Source organism: Herpailurus yagouaroundi, unplaced genomic scaffold (assembly GCF_014898765.1).
Source record: "Herpailurus yagouaroundi ecotype Mexico unplaced genomic scaffold, PumYag 267, whole genome shotgun sequence".
Classification (NCBI taxonomy): Eukaryota; Metazoa; Chordata; class Mammalia; order Carnivora; family Felidae; genus Herpailurus; species Herpailurus yagouaroundi.
Genome location: NW_024412484.1, coordinates 1,033,862 through 1,059,126, shown reverse-complemented (window position 1 = coordinate 1,059,126; position 25,265 = coordinate 1,033,862). Strand labels below are relative to the sequence as shown.

General features: G+C 64.3%; 1 protein-coding gene across 2 annotated transcripts in view; it reads right to left on the bottom strand.

The window, feature by feature from the left end:
* The window catches only part of COL5A1 (collagen type V alpha 1 chain), a 148,310-nt gene that overhangs the window by 63,516 nt on the left and 59,529 nt on the right, over positions 1-25,265 (bottom strand). For both annotated transcript variants that reach the window (XM_040461514.1, XM_040461515.1), the window contains exons 5-20: positions 24,707-24,838; positions 23,752-23,889; positions 22,707-22,943; positions 21,975-22,133; positions 21,770-21,826; positions 17,885-17,926; positions 17,599-17,661; positions 10,350-10,424; positions 9,493-9,585; positions 8,387-8,443; positions 7,412-7,465; positions 7,004-7,057; positions 4,765-4,818; positions 3,410-3,463; positions 2,173-2,226; positions 615-659 (exon numbers count right to left, since the gene is read on the bottom strand). In XM_040461514.1, the coding sequence (XP_040317448.1) occupies positions 615-659; positions 2,173-2,226; positions 3,410-3,463; positions 4,765-4,818; positions 7,004-7,057; positions 7,412-7,465; positions 8,387-8,443; positions 9,493-9,585; positions 10,350-10,424; positions 17,599-17,661; positions 17,885-17,926; positions 21,770-21,826; positions 21,975-22,133; positions 22,707-22,943; positions 23,752-23,889; positions 24,707-24,838 (1,368 nt within the window). The remainder of the gene's footprint in view (positions 1-614; positions 660-2,172; positions 2,227-3,409; positions 3,464-4,764; positions 4,819-7,003; positions 7,058-7,411; positions 7,466-8,386; positions 8,444-9,492; positions 9,586-10,349; positions 10,425-17,598; positions 17,662-17,884; positions 17,927-21,769; positions 21,827-21,974; positions 22,134-22,706; positions 22,944-23,751; positions 23,890-24,706; positions 24,839-25,265) is intronic.

The window sequence follows — 25,265 nt, the reverse complement described above, 5'->3', positions numbered from 1 at the left end:
GGCCTTGGACACCCGCCACGATGGCCCTAGGACACCCGCCATGATGGTCCTGGACATCCACCATGCCTTCAGCCTGGATACGCACCATGATGGCTCTGCATATCTGTCATAATGGCCCTGTACATCCACCACAATGACCCTGGACACACGCCATGATGGCCCTGGACATCCTCCATGATGGCACTGGACATCTGCCATGATGGCTCTGAACACCGCCATGATGGCCCTACACACCCGCCAGGATAGCCCTGGACACCTGCCAGGATGGCCCTATACATCCACCATGATGGTCCTGAACATCTGCCATGATGGCCCTGCACACCCTCCATGATGACCCTGGACACCCACCATGAGGACACTGGACACCCCCCACACCTGCAGCCTGGAGCTCCAACCACAGCCCTCCAGGTCTCGTCTTCTTCGCCCGGGGAAGGCCATATTTGCCTTACCAGCCTTCTTTTCCTTGCTCAAGAAACCCCCAGATGTCTCTGTTTCAAGGCTGACCTCCCCTCTAATTTATGCTCTGGGCAGGTCCCTGGTTCCACCCAGAGCGGTCTCCTCGAGCAGCCCGTCACAACGCAGAGGAGACAGAAGCCCACCCGAACGGGACTTACGGGTTCCCCGGGCAGCCCTCTGGGCCCGACTTCTCCATCATCACCCTGTGGGGGAGAAAAGAGGCAGGATTTTAGGGACACATTCTGAAGCCTGGACAGAGAGACAACATGCCTTCCCGCTGTGTGGAAGGGCTCTCTGGCCCGGGGCTGCTTCAGCCTCTGCCGGATCTACTAGTCCAGTACTAGCCGGGAAGGTCAGAGTGTCCCCACCCCGGGGAAGCTTCAGGGAACTGGGGGGATCCGAGGCCCTGGGACGCTCTGCTCAGGAGCTCACACACCACAGCCCCAGTGAGGAGAAGGCTGCACAGAAACATCAGGGCAGCCAAGAGTCTGGTGACCTCGATGGGTCGTGATAGGAATAAATGATAGAATGATACAAGGTAGACTGAGACGGAAAACAGGTGGCTGGGTGGGGAGGGAGGGAGGGAGGGAAATGATAGGAGCGGGAACGACAGAGACTGCGTTGGAAGGGGTCACGGACAATCGCCAGACCCCTTGGGCCAACTCCCAGTAGCCTAACCTCTCTGCCCGGGCCCTACACACGGCCTCTTGGCTCCAAAGGTTCCAGATCAGGAGCTGCCATCAGCAACTCCGCTTCTCCCGGCCAGGGCGCTGCCCCCTCCTCTTCACCTCACGCACAGCCGGCCCTGCACACACACACACACACACACACACACACACACACACGCACACACGCACACCTCCCCTACTAAGAAGCACACACATCCGGGAAGACCCGTCTCCCCTTTCCCATAGTACGGTCAAGTGCGCTGGGGCCCAGGCAGGAGAGGGGACCCTGGCAACGGCAGCTGAGAGCTGCTGAGGACAGAGGCACGGCCAGGCCCTAACTCACTTCCCAGAGTTTCCCGACCTTCTTCCTAAAACACCCCCGAGACCCCAAGACGCTATGTAAGTGACCGGGGTGAATGGAGGGAGGGGCTCACAAGCTCACTTGGTTTCTCTGCACATCGTAACTGTGCATCACTCTCCCAGGAAGACGCACCTGACAAACCCCGGGGCCTCCGCAGAGCCCCCCCCCGAGAGAGGCCCACCCCCAGCCCGGGCTCCAACCTCGGGCAGAGCTGTGCTCCCCCCACCCCTGCACGCTCCCAGCCCTCCGCCTCCCTCCACCTCCAGGGCCAAGGACAGGCTTTTCCCAGACTCCCCACCCCCGCCCCTAAACCCCGGGCCCCACCACCCCACAGCCTCCACCCGGACCACGTGACAAGAGGAGACACAGAGCTCGTGACCTCTCCCGACACCCCTCCTCCACGGCGACCCGGCAGCCACCTCCCGGAACCAGGGCACTCTCTCCGAGACCAGCAGCAGGTGAAAGCCGCTCCCAGACGCGGGCCCAGCGGTCAAGCCAAACGCTTCCACCTGCTTTGTCTCAGAGGTGCGTGCGGCCTGTCCCCACATCCCGTGGCTTCACCCACCTACAGCCCCTCCTTCCCCGGCTGCACCCTTGCCAACCAATGACAGCACCGCCTGCGTTTCCCGGCGGTTCCAGCCCAGACCCCCCCCCCCCCCCCGAGGGGACAGGCAGGCGGCTACTCACCCGATCTCCATCATCTCCCGGAGGTCCTGGCGGGCCAGAAGGACCAGGGTCACCCTAGGACGTCAAGCAGGGTCAGCGTTAGGCACTGAACGGTCACCGCCAGCCGTCTCAAATGCCCGTCTGTCTTTCTGCGATGCTGAGACCAGAAGCCCCGAGCCCGCTGAAGACTCCACAGTGACAGGAGGTGGTTTTGGGGACTGGTGTCGGGAGGCAGGCTCGCTCGACCGGCTCCCACGGGCAGGCGGTGCCCCCGGACTCTGCGGGCCGGGGGGGGGGGTGGGGGTGGGGGTCTGAGCGACCCCCTGCCAGCTTCTCTGTGGGAAGCGGGGACACCAGCCCCGGCCCCACAGGGTCCCCAAGGAAGGGCTGCCGCCCTCGACCGTGAGCGTCCTGAGGGTCGGCGCTGGTCCACCTCCCGCTTCTCGCAGCTCTGGGCCTCGCGTGCAGTCGGTGCCTAATATGGGCTCATCCGTCAAACGGACGGGCCCGGCGGCTGCCCTCGTCCCAGTCTCCACATCGTGGCTGGAGAACGCGGACGACGCGCCTTGATAACCACTACGTCATTCCTCAACGGGCCGCGGGGCGCGTCAGATAAACCCTCCCGACACCGTCCCCAAGCGCGTGTGCTGGTGTGTGTGCACACACACGTGCCTGCGTGTGCCCTCGCTGTGCCGGAGTCCGAAAGAGACACGCTCTGCTTCAAAGAGAACAGGTGAGGCAGAAAACATCGGAGGAGCGGCAAAGAGCCGTCCCACGGAGGCGGCCCGCGCAGGAGGGAAGCAGGGGTCTCCGGGCCACGGCACGCGCCCTGGCCCCGCCCCAGGAGCTGCCACCAGCTCCCGGAATCTCCGCCTGAGTGGTGCAGAGGATCCCCGGCAGCGAAACGGTGGCCAACCGGGCTTTCTGGAACCGCGGCGGGCCCCAGTGAGAGCGGATTTCTCTAAGGAAGGGCCCTCCCCTCCCCTTCCACACGCCTCGGGTACGGGGGCCTGACGGGCTCGCTCACTGTAAGCGGCCCACGAGAAACCCACTCTCTCTGGGCTGACTTTCCGCAAGGACATCGCGTTGGCACTGGTTTCTGGGAGTTTCTTTCGTGACCACCCCGGAAAGGTGGGGTCCCAGCCCCACACGAGAGATCCCAGGCCTTCCGGAAGGGTCTCCCAAGAAACACCTCCACACTCTGCACGGAAGCCATCGGGACCTCTGTGCCGGTGACGCGCACGCGGGGAACACTTACCCGGTGGCCCTTCTCCCCGGGCAGTCCAGCCAGGCCGTCGAAGCCGCGGTCGCCCTGCGAGGGACAGAGGGACCTGCTCAGGGGCGCCACTGCACACAGCTTGGCCGCCCCTCCGGCAGCATCCGCGCACCCCGGGTCCCAGGACCTCCGCGTGTGGCGGCCACCGGCCTCCGTTCGCCACAGATTCCGCTGCCGGCTCTGTGTTCCGGGGCCCTTTTCCCCCAAACACCAACAAAGGCTACAAACACAGAGCTGACTTTTGTCCTAGGGCCACAGGCTCTGAGCCTGGTTGTCAAACGAGCGCCTGCCTCGCTCACCGCTACACCCTCAGCGCCCGGCACGGCCGGGCACACTCGTCACCAACGGGGCCCCCTGGCGCCCCGGGCCACCCGGGGCTGCCTCCTGGAGTCGGGGCGCACAGCCCTGCCTCGCGGACGTTGCAAAGCACGTGGGGGAGGTCGAGAGCATGCTAGTTCAGGCTTAAGATGCCTCTGTTGTTGGAAGAAGTCCACTTTCTGCAGGGAGAGATTCAAGAAGGCCCTTCTTCCCTCCTGCCGCTCGGGCGACTCGAGACCAAAGCCTCCTCCCCTGAGCTCGGGTCGCGCGGGGAGCACCCGAGCTCATCCACACCAGCTACTAGGTGAACAGGCGTCTCGGCCACCGGCGGGTGCGGTGACCCATTCTCCACCCCCTCCAGGTAACGCGGGAGAAAGGCGCCGTGCACGGCCCCGGATGGCGCTCCAGAGCTGGGAAAAGGAAGGGCCGGCCGAGAACAGGGGTGGGGGCTCCACACCCACGCGGGGGGCGGAGGGGTGGCCACACTGCAGATGCCGTTCACGCGCACACGTGGCTGACCCCGCGTCCGTTCACACACAACATCTACTGGCCCCCTGCGACGCGGGGGAGCAGACGCCCCAAAACCGGTCGAGAAAGTTCCCCGTCTCGTGCACCTGGCATTCCTCGCGTCAGCCCCCACGTGCGTGCTCTTGCCGTCTGTCCGTTCACGGACGGCTGGCAGAGCTGAGATTCCACGCGCCCCCCTCCCCCAATGCTCGCCCCCTGCTCAGAGGGACCCATCTGCCCCCTCAGCAAACTAGCTGCAGTTGCCATGCTGGCTTGTGACATTCACCCCGGCAGCCCTGGTCCTCGACCGCCTGGAACCCAGCTGAGACACGGACCCAAGCAGAACCTTCCCCGCCCCCAAGGTCCCCCCGAGATGAGCACGAACGTCATGACTCGTTACTTGTCACCACAGTGACCTTCATCGCACCGCCGCCATGTTGGCCGTGCCATCAACACGATGACGGCGACCGCAGCCGCGTGCAGGATGCCAGGAGGCGGCGAGCGTAGCCTACCTTCGGGCCCGTTTGCCCCGGCATCCCTCTTGCTCCGTCACTCCCAGCTCGGCCCTGGAACACAGGAGGGAAACGGTCACCGGGGTCTGGGAGTCGTGGCCTCCTGCGATGCGAAGCAGTCACACGGCCCCACGTGGCCAGGCTGGTCCGGAGGACCCCGACCGGGCTCCCGGGGCTGCTGTGTGCCTCTCACGTGACTCCAGTCTTTCTGAGCCTCGCCGTCTGAAATGCCAGACGGGGAAAATGCCAGTCGCCTGTGTCCGGGATGAGACCAGGCTGCGAGACCAGCAGTGGCCAGGCAGCTCTGTGAGTCTGTGGGACCGTGGGTCTCGGGCTCCAGAGAGAGTGTGGCCGGGCAGCAATCCACAGCCCGCTTCCCTTGCACCGTTCGGAAGCCAGATTATGGACAGGAGAGTCACAGAAGGGAGGCCCTTAGGGCCAGTCCAATTGGCTACAAAAGGAACCGAGCCCCACAGTGGTGGCTTGTCTCACTAAAGCCACACGGCTGCCCACCATTAGCAAGACACTCATCCGTGGGGGCCACTCCTGGGGCCATTACTTCCAGCTATTTCCAGGAAAGTGACAAGGACAAGCCCACGGTCCCCACCCGACTGGCCACGGGGCTGAAGGGTCGGGCCCACTACAAAGGCCCCGCGGTCACCCTGGGAGAGCCCCGCCAGGCTTGAGGCTGCCTGGACAGGGACAGGGCCAGATGCCGCCCTGCTAACGAGGAAATGCCAGCCCGCTGGGAATAAAGACCTGGCCCAAAAGAGCACCTTCTCTCCTCCCCTCGTCCCGCGCGCACCTGATCAAACAAGGCCCTCACCGCCGAGCACAGGGAACATTTGGAAAGCGACAGCTTTCGGCCTCAAAGTACAGGGGAGACGGGGCAGCAGCAGAGCAGAGAGAAGCCGGGGACCCGGGGGGACCCCAAGGAGCTGGTCTGTCCCGCCCGGGGTTAAAGTTTACACGGAGCTGCGGGGATGAAAATGCGGCTCCGGGGCAAAACGCCGAAGCCAGGCCAGGTGAAGGGAGACACGGGTGGGGCCCCTGCCCTCCACAGTTGTCCAAACCCCCCCGGAGTCCAGGGAGATTGGTCAGAACGGTTCGCGTGACCTCCCGGCAGGATGTGCAGCGGCTCCCGACGACCAGCACCCCGACTCCGGCCGGCAGCCCCCCCCGGCCCCCGAGCGGCGGCCAGGCCAGCACAGCCCACGGGGGTCCCCGCTCGCGGCTAGCGCTGGCTCCACGGAGGCGTCCTGCCTGCCCCACGCACTCTCCAAGCGGCCCGGGCGGCCCAGGGCTCAGCACGCCTCGGAGAGGCTCACACCTGCACCGGGTCAACCGCAAACAACCCCAAAGCTTCTCTTCGCCCGCGTTAAGGCGTCTCTGGCCGAGTAGATCCACTCATCAGAGCATAGCGTGGGTTCGCCGTGCTCTCCCTGGCTCGTCCGCACGATGAGGCTTAACTGATAGGAACCTGTGCCGTACGCCCCGTTCAGCAGCCACGGCCCCAGGGAAACAAACGGGTCTCCCACACTAGAACGCCCTCCCAGAGTCCCGGGGGGCCGGGAAAGCGGGCGAGCGACAGGACACTTCCTCCAAAACCGAGGCCGTCTCTGGAGACACGAGGCCGCCTCGAGGACATAAGGCCCAGTGAGCCTTTTGTGTTCTCCATGCTCGCGCCCAAAGGGCCGCGGGAGTTGCCTTAATTAAAAATGCTTGCTAGGGGCGCCTGGGGGGCTCAGTCGGTTAAGCGTTGGACTTCGGCTCCGGTCACGATCTCACGGTTCAAGGGCTCGAGCCCCGTGTTGGGCTCTGTGCTAACAGCTCAGAGCCTGGAGACTGCTTCGGATTCTGTGTCTCCCTCTCTCTCTCTCTGCCCCCCGCCCCCCCTTCGCCATGCTCTGTCTCTCTCTCTCTCTCCATCAAAAATAAACATTGAAAAAAAATAAAAAATACAAATAAAAAAACCACAGCATCAACAAGCTCAGGACGGAGGCCAGAGACCAGGTTGGCAGAGGCCCGCAAGGCACACCTGCCCCAGGACACGCAGCACCCTCCGGCTCAGCTCGCGACCCCGGGGAAGGGGATCCTGCCGTGAAAAGTTGCTCTTCGACAGAGGGGAACCACCAACCGGGCTTCCGGCCCCAAGCCTGGCAGTGGGGGCAGGGCAGACCCACCGCAGACTCCCACCCCCGTGGGGACCAGCTGCGGCCCACTGAGCCACAACGCTTACCCTTCTTCCAGGCTTTCCGGCCGGGCCAGGAGGGCCCTGCACTCCTCGGGGACCCTGTCCGCAATCAGAGAGGGCAGAGTGTCAGGGGGCATCCATGTTTTTCAGAGGCAAAAGCAAAGCCCTGAACCCCTGCTCCTCAACCCGGCCGGGGGCTCGCCGTCTCTCGAGTGGGCACCGCCGGACAGGGCACAGGGTCTGCTGCCCCCCGAGTGAGGGCCGCCCAGGGCACAGCCAGCGAGTTCCCCTGAAGACAGCGGCTGTTTCTGTCCCTCAAAGCTGCACACAGAGCCACAGATCGCTGCCGCTTCCTTAAAGAAATGCAGCTCTGCCCCCCGACATGCCTGTGGGCACCACCTCCCATACGCAGGACGCGCCCCTTCAAGCAGCAAGGGCGAGGTGCCCACGTACCTGAGGCCCCATGTCTCCCGGTTCGCCCTTCAGACCTCCGCTCCCCGGAGGGCCCTAGGGAGACACGGTCTGGGTTAGAGATGCTCATCGGACGCCAGGGAAGGGGGCGCCCCGTGGGGCTGGGCTCCCGCTGCAAACCGGCAAAGCTCACGGTCCACGGTGCCCAGCGTGCCTGCCCTGGACAGAGCCTGGGGGCTGAGCAGGACCTTTCCAGTTGTTTGGATCTGCTCTGAGTTTTGAACCAAATTCTGGACAGTGGGGCTTATGACATGAGAGCCGGAAAGCCCAGCACACAGTCCGCTTCTCCCTCCAGGATGAAGGTGACAGTGGTCTGGCACGTTCCGCGGCTCAGGCCAGCGTGCGGGCACCCTCACGACGAGGCAGGAGCCCCAGACGGAGGGGAGCAGCCCCGAGCCAGCATGGCCGAGGAAGGTGCTGAATGCAGACGGGGGGGTGCAGAGAGCCAAGGCGCCCCCTAGGGAACGGGGGTGGGGGGTTAAATCCTCCGTCTCCTTGCAAACTGCAAAGGCCGCAGGCACTCCCAGGGGCTCCTGTTTGCGGGCCCTGAGCGTGCCCGGGCACACACCACACACAGCTTGTGTGCGGCTGGGGAGGGGAGGGCTGGGGATCCCGGGTCTGTCCGTCCCCCCCCAACCTCACCGAAGGGCTCTTGACTTTGGAAACAGAACCGTCAAGAGTTGACGACAGCCCGGAAAGAAAGAGGCTCAGAGCTCCCTGGGCCACGAGGCAGAATCACAGCAGAGCTGGTGCGGCAGGCTGCCCAGCCCCCAGGCCGCCACAGCCTCCCAAGCCCCTGCCCAAGGCCCCCAGTCCCGCTGGGGTACCACTGGCAACATGAGCGGTTGACGAGAGCTTAAAGTGTGCTCTCTCTGGGTGAGCTGGGAGCCCAAAGGGACCGACAGAGGATGTCCCCCACCCACCACGCTCCCCCTCCGTCCCCCACGTAGGACTCACCATGGGGCCGGGCCTCCCCGTCAGACCCATCGGGCCAGCTGGCCCCCTCAACGCCAGCTGCAAGGGAAAAGGGGGCACACTGAGAACCCGGGGGTGGCCTGCCCCACGGTGGGGATGGGCGTCCCACCCCCTTGGGTGCTGACCTCCTCCTTGTCGCCAGCCGGCCCTCGGCTCTGGCGGTCCCCCAGACCCCCCACCCCCACCCCCGCCACAGCCCAGCTCGGCCTCCTTTCCCCAAAGGACCTCTTCTGCTTCTCTCCTGTGACTCGGTTCCCCCTCCCCCGCACGATGCCATTTTCATTTTGGTAAAGATTCGTTTCAGTTACAAAACCTTGTAAGCCCACGACCCACTCGGCTTCCATGAAAACGCACAGCCAGGCAAGGCCCCGTCAGTAACTCCAGCCGCAGGCGGTGGGGGTTTTCGTGCACCTCGTGGCGGCATCACGTGGACAATCTGTCCCACGGCAACAGCTCAACGCTCAAGCTGTCCTCTAATGATCCTCGCATTGTGATCACTAACATCACCTCCACGGTGCCAGAGCCACATAAATACTGCCCAAACGAAGGCTTACTTAGTTTCCTGAGATGCCCCATTACAAGTGACGTTCCACCGAACGATCACCCACCCGCCCGCCTCACGGAACCGGGGTTCACTCTTGTCACCGGCCATCAGCAATCTGGAGCGTCATCAACCAAAACCTCGGCTCACTAACCAGCCGATTAGCAGAGAGCAGAGCCGTCAGGAAGCAAACGCTCCTCGGGACCCCCAGGCCAGGTGAGGGGCTTTGGGGCCTGCGGGTGCCGTCCCAGAGGCTCTATCTCTGTCCTGCCCCATCACTGGGAGCCCTTCCAGGGGTGCACGGGGTCTGTCTCTCCATCCCCCGCGCCCAGCGGAGGGCAGCAGACGGCCCTGCACGTCCGTATCCGGGGACCTGGACCCTCAGCATACACAGAGAAGCCCTGAGACACCTCCCCGACCTTTCCCAGTGCTCGCCTGGGCCCCCAGACACTGGCGAGTGCACACTCACACAGTGTCCTGATCCCCCAGGAGGCGCGCCCCTCTCCCAGCCGTGTCCTGTCCCCTCCAGGTACCACGCATCACTTACCCGGGCCTGCTGCAGGATGGCCTGAGCCTGGGACTCCTGAGCCGACACCATGGGACCCTTGGAGCCAGCGTCACCGCCCCCTCCAAAGCGGAACTGAAGGTGTAAGACAGGGGGTCACCGAGGGTGCACCGGTGTGGGTGCCCACGCTGGACCCCGGGGCCTCCCGGGTGACAGCGGAGCCTGGCGGGGGTGGGGAGGCCTCTGGTTGGACAGTGTCTGGCCCGAGCCCCCTCCCTGGACACGCTGCCCCGGCCCCACCTGCCGGCTTCAGCCCTAGGGCCACCGGAAGACCCGCCCCGAGTCTGGAAAGACCTTTCTGACTTCCACGGCATCTCACTCTGAGACCCCACAGCCCCTATTTATTGCAAGAAAAAGCCAAGGGCCCAGTGCAAATGCAAATGCCTGTGCTGAGGAGCCCTAGCTCCTGGCTGCACACAGGGTACCCTCAGCTGCACCTGGCCTCCTGGGTAGCACCGGGTCGCCAGCCACAAGACTGACCTCTGGGCCAGCGGGCCCGGGCCTGGGCTCCCACAAGATCAAGGAGGGACCAGCTGGCAGCATGCCCGCTCAGGGGTCCCCGCGGGGACGGTGGGAGTCTGACAAGAGGAGCAGGCTTTCAGAGCCAGTGTCCCTGCACCTGAGGTGGGCCACTCGGGACCCTGGAAACACCCCAGGAGAGCCTATTTCTATGAGACAGTTGTCCCACATTGGAGTGGCCTGTGGCCAGGGGATGGTCCCCCTCAAACACAGAGCCTGGGGCCCCCTCTCCACCAAATTCTGAGCCCCAAACCCACCCACGCTGCCACCCACACACCCCGCCGTCCACCCCACCACCCACCCCCACAAATGATACTCACAGGCAACATGAGCATGGTTCCAGGAGGGCCGGGCAGCCCATCAGCCCCTGGAAGGCCTGGGCGTCCAGGGGGACCCTGTGGACAGAGGGCCCAAGACAGCTGGGTCAGGATGCAACAGGGACGGGGCAGGGCTGTGTCCAGAGAAGGAGGGCGGAGCCGCAGCCCACGAGGAAACCCACAAGGCAAACACAGGACCAGCAAGACTCCCATGGTGCGGAATGTTCCAGAATCCAAGCACAGAGGAAAGAAGGGCCTGAGAGATGTGGGCTGAGGACGAGGAAAGGCTTCAGGGGGAGAGAAAGAGGAGGGAAGAGGTTCTGAGCCAGATCCACAGAGATGTGCAGGGAGAGGTGGGAGACCCAAGTGCAGGTGGCAGAGGGGCCACCCCGGGAGGCGGGCAGTCGGCCGAGCCAGGGCCCCCAGCAGCCAGGAGCGCCCCCTCCGGGCCTGCACACCGACTGGCGGGCGGCTCAGGAGACCCAGGCCCGTATCCCCCATTTCCTCCGCCTGCCAGTGACCCGGCCCCCACGACGCTGCGTGTGGTCGCTCAGACAGAAGGCGGTCGGGGTGACCGCTTCCCCTTGCTTGGACAGACACAAGGGACCCCAGTGAACGGGGGGACGTCCGTGGGACACAGACCCCTCTCGAGCAATCTCAAGAGCCCGAGTGTCCAGATGACACGGTGGCCCCCACACGTCCTATTAATCTGGTCCCCAAAGCAGGCCGCAGACAGACACCCCCCTACAGATTCTCTAGACTGACCCTGGTCGCTCCAGAACGCTACCAATGTGAAACGGACGAGACAGTTTATTAAAAAAAAAAAAACGTATTATCAGCCAGCCTCTTCACAAATCCTGGCAGATCCCCACCCAGCCTGAGGCAGAGGAGGTTTGCTTTGCAGACAGATGGAGGCGTGACTCCCTCCTCCCAGTGGAAAGGGACTCCCACCGGCCACACCCGGCATAACCGATGGGCGTCGGGTCCCGCGTTGGGCACCAAGGACAGCCTCGCTCCGGCAAGGTCACCACCACCACCGGAGCGCGATGCTCCAGGCAGGGAATGGGGATCAGTTCCCCGGTCCCGGCCCAGAAGACGGGGGACGTTGGCTCTCTGGGAACCGTCCGCGCCCGAACTAACACTGGCTCCTCTCTTCTTCCGTGGTTGCTTTGACCACAGAAGTGGTCCCCGTCCTCGGGAGATGTCGTGGACCACGGAGTTGCACGAGATGGAAAGTGAAAGCCCCTGTCCCCCCCGCAGAAGTCTCCAGGGCTAAACTGCCTGTGCGGGGCAGCGGGCCGCACGCACGGTGGCTGGCGATGGGACACGTGACTACGGGTCTACGCTCGGGAGACGCTTCTCTGTCCTGAGACACCGTCCTGCCGTGTGCTTTCTCTCCACGGCACACGGCGGCCCGTTGATGAGCTTGGCCTCACTCTGTGTAACGGCCGTGGAGTTTCCCACGCATGGTGAGCCCATCGTGGATCCACCCGCCCTCTACTGGTGCGCGTTTGGCCATTTCCAACCTCCGCCGTGACACGTGCTGTGGCCGTGGACCCGCGGGCGGCTTTTTAGGAAGTCCCGCAAGCAAACCGCGGGGCCAAAGGGCTACGCTTTCTTCTACTGCTGATGGACACAGCCACACTGCCCTTGCCTGCATCTCGGGGAAAAAAAAAAAACCCTTGCTTAAAAAAAGAAAAAGCACGTTTAAAAGAGGAAAATCTGGAACGGGTTTGGCCACCTGGGGTTTCTGCTTGGAAACTCGGTGCCGACATCGTTCGCTGCTGAGCCCTCCGCCTCGGAGTCGGTCCCAAATCAAACCCCAATTTAAAACTTAGGGTCCGTGCCTCCCTGGCACGAGACGCCAGCCACGTGGTGTCTCCGTGGTGTGCGTGGGCCTGTGTAGCACCGGAGGCTGGGGGCCCACTGGGGGCGGCCCCTCGTCCACTCTCCGCCTCCAGAGACCCTCCTGCCATGCCCCCCACCCCTGCTCTTCCTGAGCCACGGTGCTGGGACTACAACCTTGGTGGGAAAGCCCTCACCCTCTCGACTGCAACCAGGACGATGCCAAGGAACGGGCAGAGAACGACCCGGGAACTGGGGGAAAGAGGGGCTTTGGAGGGAAAAGTGATGCCCCGCCCTCACGAATCCGCCCAAAGCTTTAAAACATGAGTCTCGCAGAGCAACTAACCCACGACTGCTTGAAAAACTGTCCGCGAACCTTTGCCCGGTGCCCAGGTCTGCAACCTCGTCCCCTGAGCTGGAAGGCGGGGCTACATCAGAGGCATCTTCCCATTTCTCAGGACACTGACCCCGGGCCCTCAGCGTGGCTCACTCGGTTCCACAGCCCACGTGGGACATCGAGGGACGCTCCGGCAAGCAGGCGGGGAGGTCGCAGGGACCCTGCGCGGCTCCAGCCGCCGGATTAGAAGTGAAATAAGCAAGTCACCTTTCCTGTGTCACTTGATCAGCTGGCCCCCAAATCAGTGCCCTAACTGGCTCAGAGGAGAGGGTTGCCAAGCGGTGACATGGCAGGGCTCCAGTCACACCTACACGTAGACACGAGGTGGCCACCTCCGTGTTAAGAAGTCGCTGCTGTTTCACGGGGTTTCCGGAGGCCGTTGCTGGCCCTGCGTTTGCTCAGAGATAAAGGCCAAGGGCACTCAGATCCTTGGCAAAGCCGCCGTCAGCCGCGGCCGCAGACCCAGACCGGAAGCTGGGCCCGTGAGCCCTCCGCTCAGGGCCAGATGAGCCGCCCAGGGCCCGCCTCCGGGCTGCGGCGTGGGTGCAAACAGCACGCGGCAGCCCGAGCCCTTTTTCCTGAAAAGGGCAGCAGGGTGTCAGGGAGAGGGGGCCCCGAGGGCCAGAGAAGTCTTTACGCTGAGATATTTTTTGCTTGGCTCTTAGACCTAGAAAAGGAGAGGACCGTGGCGTGAACTCTCTAGATTCTCAGTAAGTGTGCCCTTCCTTCCTCCTTTTTAGGCCAGCGCCTGGGCAACAGGAGCTCGGGAGTGGCTCCGGACGGCCCCTTCCCGCGGCACATCTGAAAACTGGGGTCGGGAGCTGTGCCCGCAGCTGGGGCCACAGTCTCGAGTGAAGCTGGCACATTTCTCCCTCACCCCACTGACCCCACCTGCCCCAGCCAAGCCCGCCACCCGGAGCGGGAGCGGGCACGGGGAGGAACGCCCGAGCTCTGCCCGTGGAGGCTTTCCGAGCCCCGGGAGGCTGGCAGAGGCTGGACAGAGGCACTGAGATGTGCCCAGGACTGTTTCTAATTCCAGCCTGCCCCCTCTCAGAAGGAGCGTCCCAGCATGCTCCCTGATGTGAAAGTGGGTCCTTCTGGCCTCCGGGGGGCTCAAGGGATTAGCCACGTCTCACAGAGGGGGAATGTTCAAGCCACAGCAGGACAATGGCCCGCCACGCCCAGGGCAGGGCCGTGCCACCGTGGCTCGCGGCCCTGCGGCTTATGGGACACCTTCACGTCCAGAACGGAGGCCCTTTCCCACGGGAGCACCTCCCTCCCTGCAGAATCGGATGCGCTCAGTGCCCTCTGGGGATGGAGCGGCGAGGGAGGCCCACGCCCGTCTGTGACCGCGTCCTGTGTCCACACGCAGAGACACCGGCCGTGGGGAATTTGCGAATAACCAGGTGTGGTGGGTTGAGTGGTGGCCCCATGGAAGACGCTTAGGAGCACTGGGAGAGAACAAATCCGCATGGCCGCCCAGGAGGCGGGAGAGAACAGACCTGCCCTGCCAGCCTCACTCAGTCACACGGCCTCACACAATCTGCAACGGAACCTGCCTGTCAGGTGCCAGGGACCCAGCCTGGGTCCATTCCCCCGGCGCTGGGCGTAAATCCTGCCCACCCGGGGGGAGAGCGGTGGCACAGTGGGGTGCAGTCCCCAGGGTGGTACTGGGGACCCCACACGGCACCCGTGATGCACACTCTCTCGTGGGGGAGGCGGTACCGACCGCTGTTCCTTAGGGCAGGGCTTACGAACCTTGTAAGGCACAGAAAACACATCCAAGCAAAATCCCACAGGAAAGCCCGACCCTTGAAAGATAAGGAAGGGCGGGGGTGGGGGGGGTGACCCTGCCGGGGGCACTGAGTGCATCCGATTCTGCAGGGAGGGAGGTGCCTCCGTGGGAAAGGGCCTCCCTCCGTTCTGGACATGAAGGGTCCTGAGAGGAAACCTGCACGTGGGACCCGGGCTCCCTGGGAGTGCTCAGCCCCGTGTGGGATCCACAGGGCCCTCGGGACACCCGGCTCTCTTGTCCCTTGTTTCCCTCTGAGCCTGAGGATGAAGTAGGGACCGGGACAGCTGGCCCGGATCAAGCCCACCCCTGCCTTGCCTCCGCCTCGTGGCTTTCACAAGCTTTCCCTCGGCCCACCTGGGCCCGGCCGTCTGTCACTAAGGGGCGCTGGACGGGGTGATGGCTCAGGCCCCTTCTCACCTCTGACACCGCCCAAGCCCAACAGCAGCTCGGAGGAGCTGGCAGCCACCCAGTTAGGAAGACAGGCTCCACTAGTCCAGGCCAGATAGGAAGTAATCAATAACTAGTAACAGGAAAGGCTACAGAATCCCAGGACGGTGGAACTGGAGTGGGAGGGAGGGGCGGATCCTTCCAGATCACCCAGTGAAAACCTGTCACGTCCAGACAAGCAAATGGGGCCAAGCAGATAGGGGATCAGAACGTGCCACCCCAAAAGCGCCACTTTGCTCTGAGGATGATGTCGAGCTGACGGTAACCGAGAATCAGCAACGGTTCTCTGCCCTCCCCTCACCTGCCTTAAAGGAGCGCATAAGTTTCCCTCTGGACAGATGGCACGAATTACCCACCACCCCCATCTGTACCAGGATGAGGACGCTCCTGATCACTGGAGACCGGGAGACTGAGCTCAGGCACTGAGAAAAGGCCGCACAAGCAGGTCTTACTAAAACGACCCTTACCTTCCATTCGTTTCCCTGTATGTTTCCTAGTCACTTTCCCACAATTTATCGCCCTTGGTTGAAACGGTACAGAAGCCCTCAGGTCCCTGTACGTGTAAAACCTAAAACAGTAATAAAAGCGTGTGCCTGTTCTCCTATCGACGCCCTCTTTTCGTCCGTTTAATTTATAGGCCCCCATCACCAAACATAAGAGGATGGAGGGAAATTTTTTCATTCTACACAGGGATTCTGAGGTCTCCCCGCTGGCAGGTGGCAGGGTAGGATCCCGACTCTGCATCCAGTGCTCTTTGCCAGCTGATCAGCTGCGTATCCGGGAGACGTGGGCACAGAGAGGATGCTGAGCTTTGAGCAGGGACAACTCCTTAGACAATGGCGGCTTACGCAGGGCCCAGAGGGTGGGCAGCGCTCGGCTCCTGGAATCGGCTCCCCCTCCCCACTTGGAAAGGAACTGGGGAGGCCGAGTGGGCTGCAGATTTCTCTCTGACTCCAAGGACAGCATGCTGCAGAGGAGCGGGTCCCTCTGCCGACCCCATCCCCAGGCCCCGTGCTCCCGGATCCTGGCTTGAATTTAGAGACACCAGTTGCTTAAACCAACGACATCCCACTGGCAGCGGCCTTGGCTCCTCTAACAGAGCCGCTGGGTCAGGTACGGAGCACCAGTCACCAACGAGACCACCCACCCCTGGCACCGAGCCGGTTCAGCCCAAAGGCAGGGGCCAAGTGGGGAGGAGTCCTCAGTGCCAGACAGCGCGTGGAACTGGGTGATGGGCAGGTGGCGGGTGGAGGGACGGACACTCGCAGCAACACCGAGGCTGACCAAGGTCCATCAGTACCCATGCACCCAGTGGATAGCGTCCCGTCCTGCATCTAACGGAGACGACAGCACCTGCCACGCCATGTGGTCCCCCCTCGCTGACGTCTGGGCTCAGGCACGCTTGTGGGTCCGTCTCATGACGGCCCCCGTGGGGGCACTTGGTCATACAGATCTTTGGGGAAAGGGCCCCCAGAGCGAGCTGGGGGAGGGACGGCAGAACCCTATGGTCTGGTCCCGCGGCCAGGGCAGAGCAGTGGCCCCGTGTCTGGAGTCGTGCCGTGTGGCAGAGAGGAGGGGCCGCACGCGGCGAGGCCGGGAGGCGTGGGAAGGCCACCAGCCGCCAGCGTGGCAGGCCACCTTGTTTGCTGCCCGTGCGATCTGTCCCCAGAGGCCCCCCCGCCGCACAGAACGCGGCTAACCCCAACCCCCTCGGTCAGGGCTCACCTGCTCTGTCGGCGGGCACCCCCCCCCACGTGCCCGGCACCGCTCCAGAGCCTGACCGCCAGACCCCCACGGACTTCCTGCCGCGTGGCCTCGGAAGCAGACCCTAGCCGTCCCTCCACACGACCAGACGCGGCCACCGGGCCCCGTCCACGCGCCCTCCCCGCGCGTCAGGTCCACAGTCTCTGGGCGGTGTGCCGGGCCCTGGGGACAGCCATCCATCAGGACACACACACGCCCCTGGTTTCTCCCGTCCACAACCTGGCCACCCGATAACTATCTGTGCCCACGTCGATATTCACGGGACCGGAAAGAAGAAAGGAGACAAGCGGGGCAAGAACCCCATGGCTGCAGTACCCCAAAACTCCACTAGGTGTCAGAAAGAAATTGTGGCTCAGCCTTCACCTCAAGGGCAGCGACCTGGGGACACATCCCTTTGCTCTGGGGACCTCAGGATGCATCCCTTTGACGGAGGAGGGGGGAGAGCAGGGGGGAGGGACATGTCCCTCGGACCGGGGGTGGGGGAGGGGGGACTCCTGGACGGGTCCCTGTTCCTTTGACCGAGGGAGACCCCGGAACGAGTCCCTTTGACCCAGGGCAAGCCCTCCTATTCAGTAGCGTGATTTCCAACAAGGAAGACAGAGTGCGGGGAAATCAAGGCCTAAGAAGCTCACATACTAAGGAAGGACGGATGTAGGTCCCAATCCCAAGTGACGTGGACAACACGTGGACAGCCTGACATCGCAGGCCACAGGGCCCTCTGTGAGCTGGTCACAGCAGCCTCAGCGGGACTCAGGCCTGGCACACCCTTGCCCTTGCAGGTGCCATCTGCCCCAGGCTCGGGGCTGGGCAGCACTCGAGCTCCCTAAATTTCCGAAGACGGACGCAATGAGGGGGTGGCGGGAGGGGTGAGGGGGCCAGGGGCAGTTTGGAGAAGAAAGCCGATATACCCGTGCACATGTGAGGACAAGGCCAGCCACGGAGCGGAAAGGCACACGGACAAGCCCACAGAGCGTGTGGTCCCAAGGAGCGGAGTCACCCCTTACCCTTTCTCCAGGGTCACCCACTTGGCCAGTGGGTCCCATCGTTCCCGGAGGTCCTGGGAGACCCTGGAATTAAAATCAGGACAGAATTCAGATACAGTAGCAGGGCAACACCCCATTCCCGCCTTGCTTCAGGGGAGGGTGGGGGTGGGCCAGGGCAGCGCTGGGCCCCGGGGGGTCTGCAGAGATGGGTGCCCCCTCTTTTCCATCCAGGACCTTCAAGGGGCGTCACTGACCCCGCACCCCCAAGCACCTCCCACAGGCCCGGGAAATTAAACACAACACTCACCGCGGGGCCTTCGGGGCCCGGCGGCCCCTCCATAAGCATGCCCTGGAAAAGACAGGAGACAGCATCTGAGACCCCAGGACCCCGTCTCTCCTGAGATCACAGCACGGGTCCGGACGCCCGGCAGGGCGACCCTGTGAGGGTCACAGACCTGGGCCTTGGAGTGCATGCCCACCAGGGGCCCAGAGCAAGGAGGGGCCGTGGCCAAGACGGTGGGACCCGCGGCCTCCTTCTTCCCAAGCCCCTCACCCTGCCACTAGGCCCCCTGCCTGACGGCCTTTATGGCCAAGTGGGGACAAGGCCTCCTGCCCCCCGCCCCCGTCAGCCTGGGCCCCAGAGAGGCCCGATGCGTAGCAGAAGGGGTCAGAAGACTGAGCTCCCTGGCCCGGGTCGTGCCCCCCACTCCTGGGCATCCGCTTCCAGCCCCTTCCCAGGGCAGGACCTTCCTCCCGCAGGATAAGGGAGAGCTGTCAATGCCCGGTCCGGGCAGCCCCAACTCCCTCTGTGTCTCTTCCCACTCCAGGGGGCTCCGAGGCAGTGCACAGCCTTGTAGGAGGGAAGGGGGTCTCCTGCCCCCTGCGGGGCCTCGCTCGCTGAGAACACAGCAGGCATAGTATCTGGGGGTCCCGGGACCAGCAGGCTTCAGCCACACTTGGGGCCGGCGACACAGCCACGCCCCCCCCACCCCCCCACCCCCGGTGATTCTTGAGACTGCCGGGACAAGGGTCAGGGAGCCGGATGTCCCTGGCCCCCCGGGCAGACCTTGCGCCCCTGCTCCCCCAGACCAAAGAGAGCATGGACTGCTTCTCCACCCCCGGGGGGTGGCGTGTGCCTCTGTGCCCATACTCTGCTTCCACGATGACCAGCGGCCTTGAGAGACCTGGGGGGCGGGTCTCCCAGGGGGAGGACGGGGCACGCCCCGCCGAGGCTCGCAGACCCGCGCAGGCGAGGTCCTCCGACCCCCCAGCCTCCCCGCCGGGGCTCCCCGGTCACTGCCAACACGTGTTTACACAGATGTGTGCTCAGAGGACTATTTGTGCTTGAGATACACACAGGCAGTTCATCCAAATAGCTTTCGAATTTCCTCCTCTGACAAAGGCAGCTGAGAAGGCTCAGAAACCAGGCTGGGGTCAAGCGAGAGACCTCTGGCCGCGGCGGGGCCCGGGGCCCGCAGCCGTCTTCCCAGACACGCCGGCCGCTGTTCTCGGGGAGCTGGGGTGCTGCTGGCCACAGATCTCACGGGAGCCTGGGCGGAGAAGGAGGCCGGAGGCCGGGGCGAAGGGGCCCAGCACAGGGAGCCCAGACTGCCCACCAGGGACCGAGGAAGGCTTCATGGACGGGGGAGAGCAGTGGCCTTCCCGGGGGGCCCTAGCCGGGTCCGCGCCCCACCAGGGTGCAGGCGCCAGTCTCAGAATTCGGCGGGGAGAGTCCCCGCGAGTGACGGGCTCAGCGTCTGCCCAGCTCAGGACAACTCTGAGTGCGGGGGCGTCCCCCCCTTACACAGCACAGAACAGAGCCTCCGAGGGATGTCCACCGGGTAACACAGGACACGGAGTCTGAGGACTGGTCCCTGGAAGCCCAGGACAGCCAGGAGCAGATAAACCTGAGTCCCCTGAGCTGACAGGATTTCTGCCTTTCAAGGGGCCCCTGACCCCGCCGGAACGTGTGGATCCCAGGGGAAATGGCGGCCGTGTCCCTGGCTTGGAGGGAGCCGGGGAGCTGGTACCAAGAGCCCCTGTGACGTGAGTCCACCTCCCCAGAGGCAGGGCGCTGGGGCAGGGCGGGGAGAGCGGAAACAGGGGCCACCCCGCCCTCTGCGGTCAGCGGTCAGCTGTGAGACCCACGTCGGCCGGCTCCCAGGACTCGGCCATCTGTTTACAGAGCTAAGACTTTGAGAGCATCTCTGGGTTGAGAAACTGCGACTGTTTACACAGTGTCCCTGGGGGACCGGCGAGGGCCCTGTGGACACGTGGGACAGACTGGGGACTGGGAAGGACACAGCGCTGGGGCCAGAGGAGGGAGCCCTTCCCTACCTGTGCCCAGATGCCTCGGTTTCCCTCACTCTGGGTAGACACGCTGTCTGTGTGGGACCATCTCTCCTCTGTCAGCCCCTCCTCTGTACCCCCCGCCCCCCAGCAGCTCAGCTCCAGGCGACCCATCTGGCTGCTGCGAGCAGACAGGAAGCTCACCCAGAAGGTACCAGGCTGGCCTCTCCCCAGGCCTCCCCGGAGGCCAGGCACCTACCTGCCCTGGGGCCCCACGTTCTTCCCAGGCAGGACAGCCTGCCTGCCTCCGAGGCCATGCGGACCCCACAAAAGGCACCCCAAGTCAAGAGCGGATGCGCTCGGGGACCAGACTGTCTGGGCACACGTGCAGTCAGTGAGATCAGCTCAGCGACGCTGCTGGCTCACCTCTGGCCGGGGCGGCCCATAGTGACCGCGGCAAACCCGCTGTCCTCTCGGGGAGCCCCCACCCAGGCCACCCACGGCCCTGCGTTCCCCCCCAGCCCACCTTTCCCCTGGGCCTGGTGTCGGGATCTTTCGTGTTGCTGAGCAGGAGGCCGCCTGGCACTGGCACCCCCTCAGCACCTCCGCACCTTCCCCTGCACCGCCACCCCCCACCCCCAGATAAGCCCTCCTTGGACCCGCAGGGGGTAGCGGAAGAGGGTGTTCTCAGCCTGAGAAAAGCATGTGCGTCCAGTGGCCAGGACCCAGTGGGACGGACAGGCCCCATCCCCGGGGCAGGCCCGGAGGGAAAACACACAGCCCCAGGGGACGGCCTTTGCCATTATCCAGCTGCTTCCGCAGGCCGGGCAGGGCGCCAAGCCAGAGGGCTCTGCCCAAATCGCCCGCTGGGGGCTCCACCCCAGAGACGGGCCACGTCCCGCCTGCCCTAGCCACGGGGCTTCGGGTCCCTCTGGGGGAGACCAGTGGTTGAGGTTCTAAAAGCACCAGAGGAGAGAGGCCACAAAACTCCCCGTCCCAGGAATCCGAGGTCGTGAGGCCCTGGGAGCCCCGATGTCCCGTCCCAGGCCCAGCCACCGGGAACCACGTTCTGGTGGCAGGAGCCTTAGCCCAGCTCCCCCTTGTGACCAGCCTCGGTGCAGGACATCGGCCTTTCCCTCCGGCACATGGACGACGTGGCAGGGTGGACCTCGGCCAGCCCCTCTCCGTTGTCGTGTCCACGGCCGCTGCCCGGCCCACACCGCCGTGGCCACCACACGCGGCCGCACCGCCCCAGCAGGCTGCCCACGTGGCGGCCCGTCCGCCCAGGGGTCAGGGCCTGAGCTCGGCAGCTCTCAGACCACCGGGGGGCCCCTGGTGCCCCCGGCAGAGGACCCGGCAGCAGGGAGCGGCCGCTGCGCCCCTGGGACCCCCCCCCCCGAGCCCCTCATTCCATCACAGCCCTGTACTTGCCCGTGACCCCAGCCTGGTAGAGCAAAGTTCATCAAAGTCCCTGCACGCGGCTTCACCAGTTCCCGCAAACTGACCCCAGGTGGTGGCAGTGCCGGCCTTGGAGCGGCAGAGTCCGCGGCTGAACCCCTGCACTGCCCGGCCCGGCCCGAGGGGCCCCGCCAATCCCCTGACCCCTCCAGCGGCTTCCCTCCTCCCCACGGGTTCTGAGTCCCTTTCCTCAAGGTGCTGGAGGCCGGCATGGAGTGAGGCGCTCAGACCGCACGTGCTCAGCGCAGAGGTCTCGCCAGCTGGAATCCCAGGCTCCTCGGTCAAGGTCTAGAACATTCCCCCGCCTGAGGCCCTTTCCTCCAGCCTCTGCCCCAAGTACATGAGGCGTCCACGAGGGGCCCCGTGGGTCGGGCCGTGTCCTGCATGATCCACACGACCCACCACCCCCAGCGACTTCAGAGAGGGGACAAGAAAGCGTCCTTACCGGCTCGATGATGGCAGGCTCTCCCTTCTGGCCTTTCTCTCCTCGGGGCCCTTCGATCTGGGTTCACAGAACACAGGGGGGCAGAGAATGAGGCAGAGAAGGGAAAGGAAGGCCTGACCTCATGGGATCCCAATGGCTCACGGCCGGCCGGCCCCAGCCCCGAAGCTGCGGGCGGGAAGGAGCCCCTCAGCCCCGCAGCCCTCACCCCTTCGTAGATGGTGTCCTGGTTGGCGGGCATGCCCGGCCCTATCTCCGACGGGGACACCGTGGGGTCGTAGTAGGGGTCGTAGTAGGTCTCGTCCAGGTTCCTGATGGTTTCTTCCGTAAACTCGCCTTCCAAGTCATCTTCCGGAAGCGGGGCAGGCTGGGAGGGAGGGGAAGCGGGGGTCACCGGAGGACGGCAGGGACGGGGGCCTCCCAGGAGCCCGGTCGAACGTGCTGGGGCAGGCAAGTGACACATCCTCCCCTCCCACCACAGGGAAACGTCACCCCAAGCCCCACATCACCCCATGGCAAGCTAAGGCCGCACCGGGATCGGCACGCCGTGGGGAGGCGGGTGGTGTCGGGGGCTCCGCCCCAGGGCCTCGTGGTCTGGGGGTAACATGCCTCCCACCCCATCCCACGGACGGGGGGGGGGTTTGGACCCCTCAGAACCCAGACAGGGACACTGCAAACACGCACATCCCCATCCGTCCCCAGGGGAACCCCAAGATACCAGGCAGACGGGGCTCATTCCGCCCATCTGCAGATAAAAAATAGACGACGGTGTCACAGGCTCAGCAAGTCAGGGGCCCCTAACCCGGGGGCCGGGGGCCAGGGAGCAGGGAGCCAGTCCGGGACCCCTGAGGTCAGAAGCGGAGGAAAGAGGGAGCCCCGGGCCCTCATCCAGCCCCCCCCTCCCCCCTGCACCAGGCCCTCTTGCAAGGGAAGCAATTACATTGGAGGCGTTGGCCGTGCTGGTCGTGCTGGTGGGAACCTCGGCCCCTGCGCCGTGATCGGGGGGCAGGTCGGGATTCTCGAAGCCCTCGTAGTTCAGGTCCTCGTACGGGGCGGGCGTGTAGTAGTCCTCGCTGGGCATGTAGTCGTAGACCCCGAGGTCGGGGTCGTCCTCCTTCCCGGCCCCCTCGCTGGTGTCGGGCACTGAGGGGGCTGCCGTGGGGGCTGCGGTCTGCTCCTGAGAGCGGGGAACGGAGCGGGAGTCAGGGAGGCGGGGGCCCAGGGGAGCGCCGTCCGTGGCTTAAAACCCCTGATGCTGCACTTGAGAAGGGTGAACTGTATCTCCAGGTTTAAACGGGGTTTTTTTGGGGCGCCTGGGTGGCGCAGTCAGTTAAGCGTCCGACTTCAGCCAGGTCACGATCTCGTGGTCCGGGAGTTCGAGCCCCGCGTCGGGCTCTGGGCTGATGGCTCAGAGCCTGGAGCCTGTTTCCGATTCTGTGTCTCCCTCTCTCTCTGCCCCTCCCCCATTCATGCTCTGTCTCTCTCTGTCGCAAAAATAAATAAATGTTGAAAAAAAAAATTTAAACGGGGTTTTTTTTAAGTGTATTTATTTTGAGAGAGAGAGAGAGACGGACAGCAGGGGAGGGGCAGAGAGAGAGAGAGAGAGGGAGAGAGAGAATCCCAAGCAGGCTCCATGCTGCCAGCACGGAGCCCAACGCGGAGCTTGAACCCACGAAGTCCCGAGATCGTAACCTGAACCGAGACCAAGAGTCAGATGCCCACCCCACTGGCCACCCAGGTGCCCCTGTATCTCCGGCTTTAAAAGGAAGACGCCACACTCAAAGCAACGTGCCCCTTCACACCTCTGTCTGCTGTCCACACGCCGTGGTGGAAAGCCCTCTGCCCAGCCTCCCCGGCAGCACGACGCACAGAAGGTCACTCAGTCACCCGGTCACTGGTCCCCCGCCGAGCGTCCACCCGCCACCTCCCGGCGGCCACGGTGCCCTCCCGCCCCCCCAGGGCCCCGTGGCCTGCAGCGCCCAGACCTCGGCAATCTCTGTGGTCTCTCTAGCAGCTTCCACGGGCCTGGTGGTGGGGGCGGGCTCCCTGCCCGGGTCCTCTGCGTCCTCGTAGTAGGGGTACTCGTAGTAGTACGCGCCGCCTTCCCCCTCTCCTTCTGGGTACTGAGAGCAAATTGGGGCCGTGTGAGGAAGGCAGCACCCCACGAGGAGCCACACTGCTCTCCTCGCCATCCAGGTCCAGCCAGGCGCGGCGGGCACCGGACAGTCGTGCCCCACTCCGGGTGCGAACCCGCCTGCGGCCCCGAGCCAGCTTCTGCACCCTCCAGCTCCTCGGACAGCAGAGTCGGCCCCGCGAGAAGCACAAGGGAGGACACGGGGGCCCCAGGTCCCCTTCAAAGAAAGCCGAGTCCTAAAAGGCACAGACGCGCTGACGCTTTAGGACCCAGGGCCTGGACAGCCGGCCAGACCGTGGCATCTCGTGACAACACCGCTGTCACTCGGGATCCCTCGCCCTCTGCTGGGGCCCCAAAGCACAGCAACAGGGAAGGTGTCACCCTCAAAACTGGGGCAGGAGTCCGGCCAGAAGGCCTCAAATGCCTGCCTGGGCAACGGGACCTCGGCCTCACGAGGGACACCCTTCCTCTTCTGACCGGTCGCCACAGAAGGGGGCCAGAGGACCAACGAGAGCAGGTTGAACGTGACAGAAGACGTGAGTCGCCCGTGACCAGGAGGTGGGAGCATCTCCACTCGGAAAAGGTGGGGAGAACGCCAAGCGGGCTTGAGCAAGGCGCTGCCGACGCGGGGCGGGTGGGTGAACAGAATTCCACAGACCGCGAGCCTCTGACTCTCGCCCGCTGGGTTTACTCTGAATACCGGTCCCCCGGCTTTCGTGCCCCTCCAGCCCTGCCGGCCTGCCTGCCCTGCCCCCCACCAAGGGGCCTGCCTACAGCCCCGCCCCGAACCAACGGGGCCAACTCACATATTCATCCGGGTTGGGATCCTGTGACTGGGGGGTGTCGGGGACCGCGGTGTCACAGTCTGGGCTGTAGTGCTCACAGTGATCGTAAGCCGCCCGATGGTCCGAGACAAAGAGCAGCTGCTGGATGTCACCCTGGAAAAGGACAAAAGCCCTTGAGTAAGTGGAGCACTGGGAACTCACATGGGGATACGGGAGGCCAGCCTGATGCCCTGAGGTGGTGAGCAGCCCAGACGAATCTTGGGAGGAGCTTGTCCTCAGGACCAGCCTTCCTTTCAGGGAGGTGCCGCCTCGAATCACCACCCAAGCTAGGATGGCCAGCCCATCCAACCATGGATCTAATCCATCCACCCACCCACCCATCCACCCATCTATCCATCCATCCATCCATCTACCCATCCACCCACTCATTCTTCCATCCATCCATCCATCCATCCATCCATCCATCCACCCACCCATCCACCCCCCCGTCCATCCATCAATCCACCCACCCACCCATCCATCCATCTACCCATCCATCCATCCATCCATCCACCCATCTTCCCTCTACCCATCTACCCAC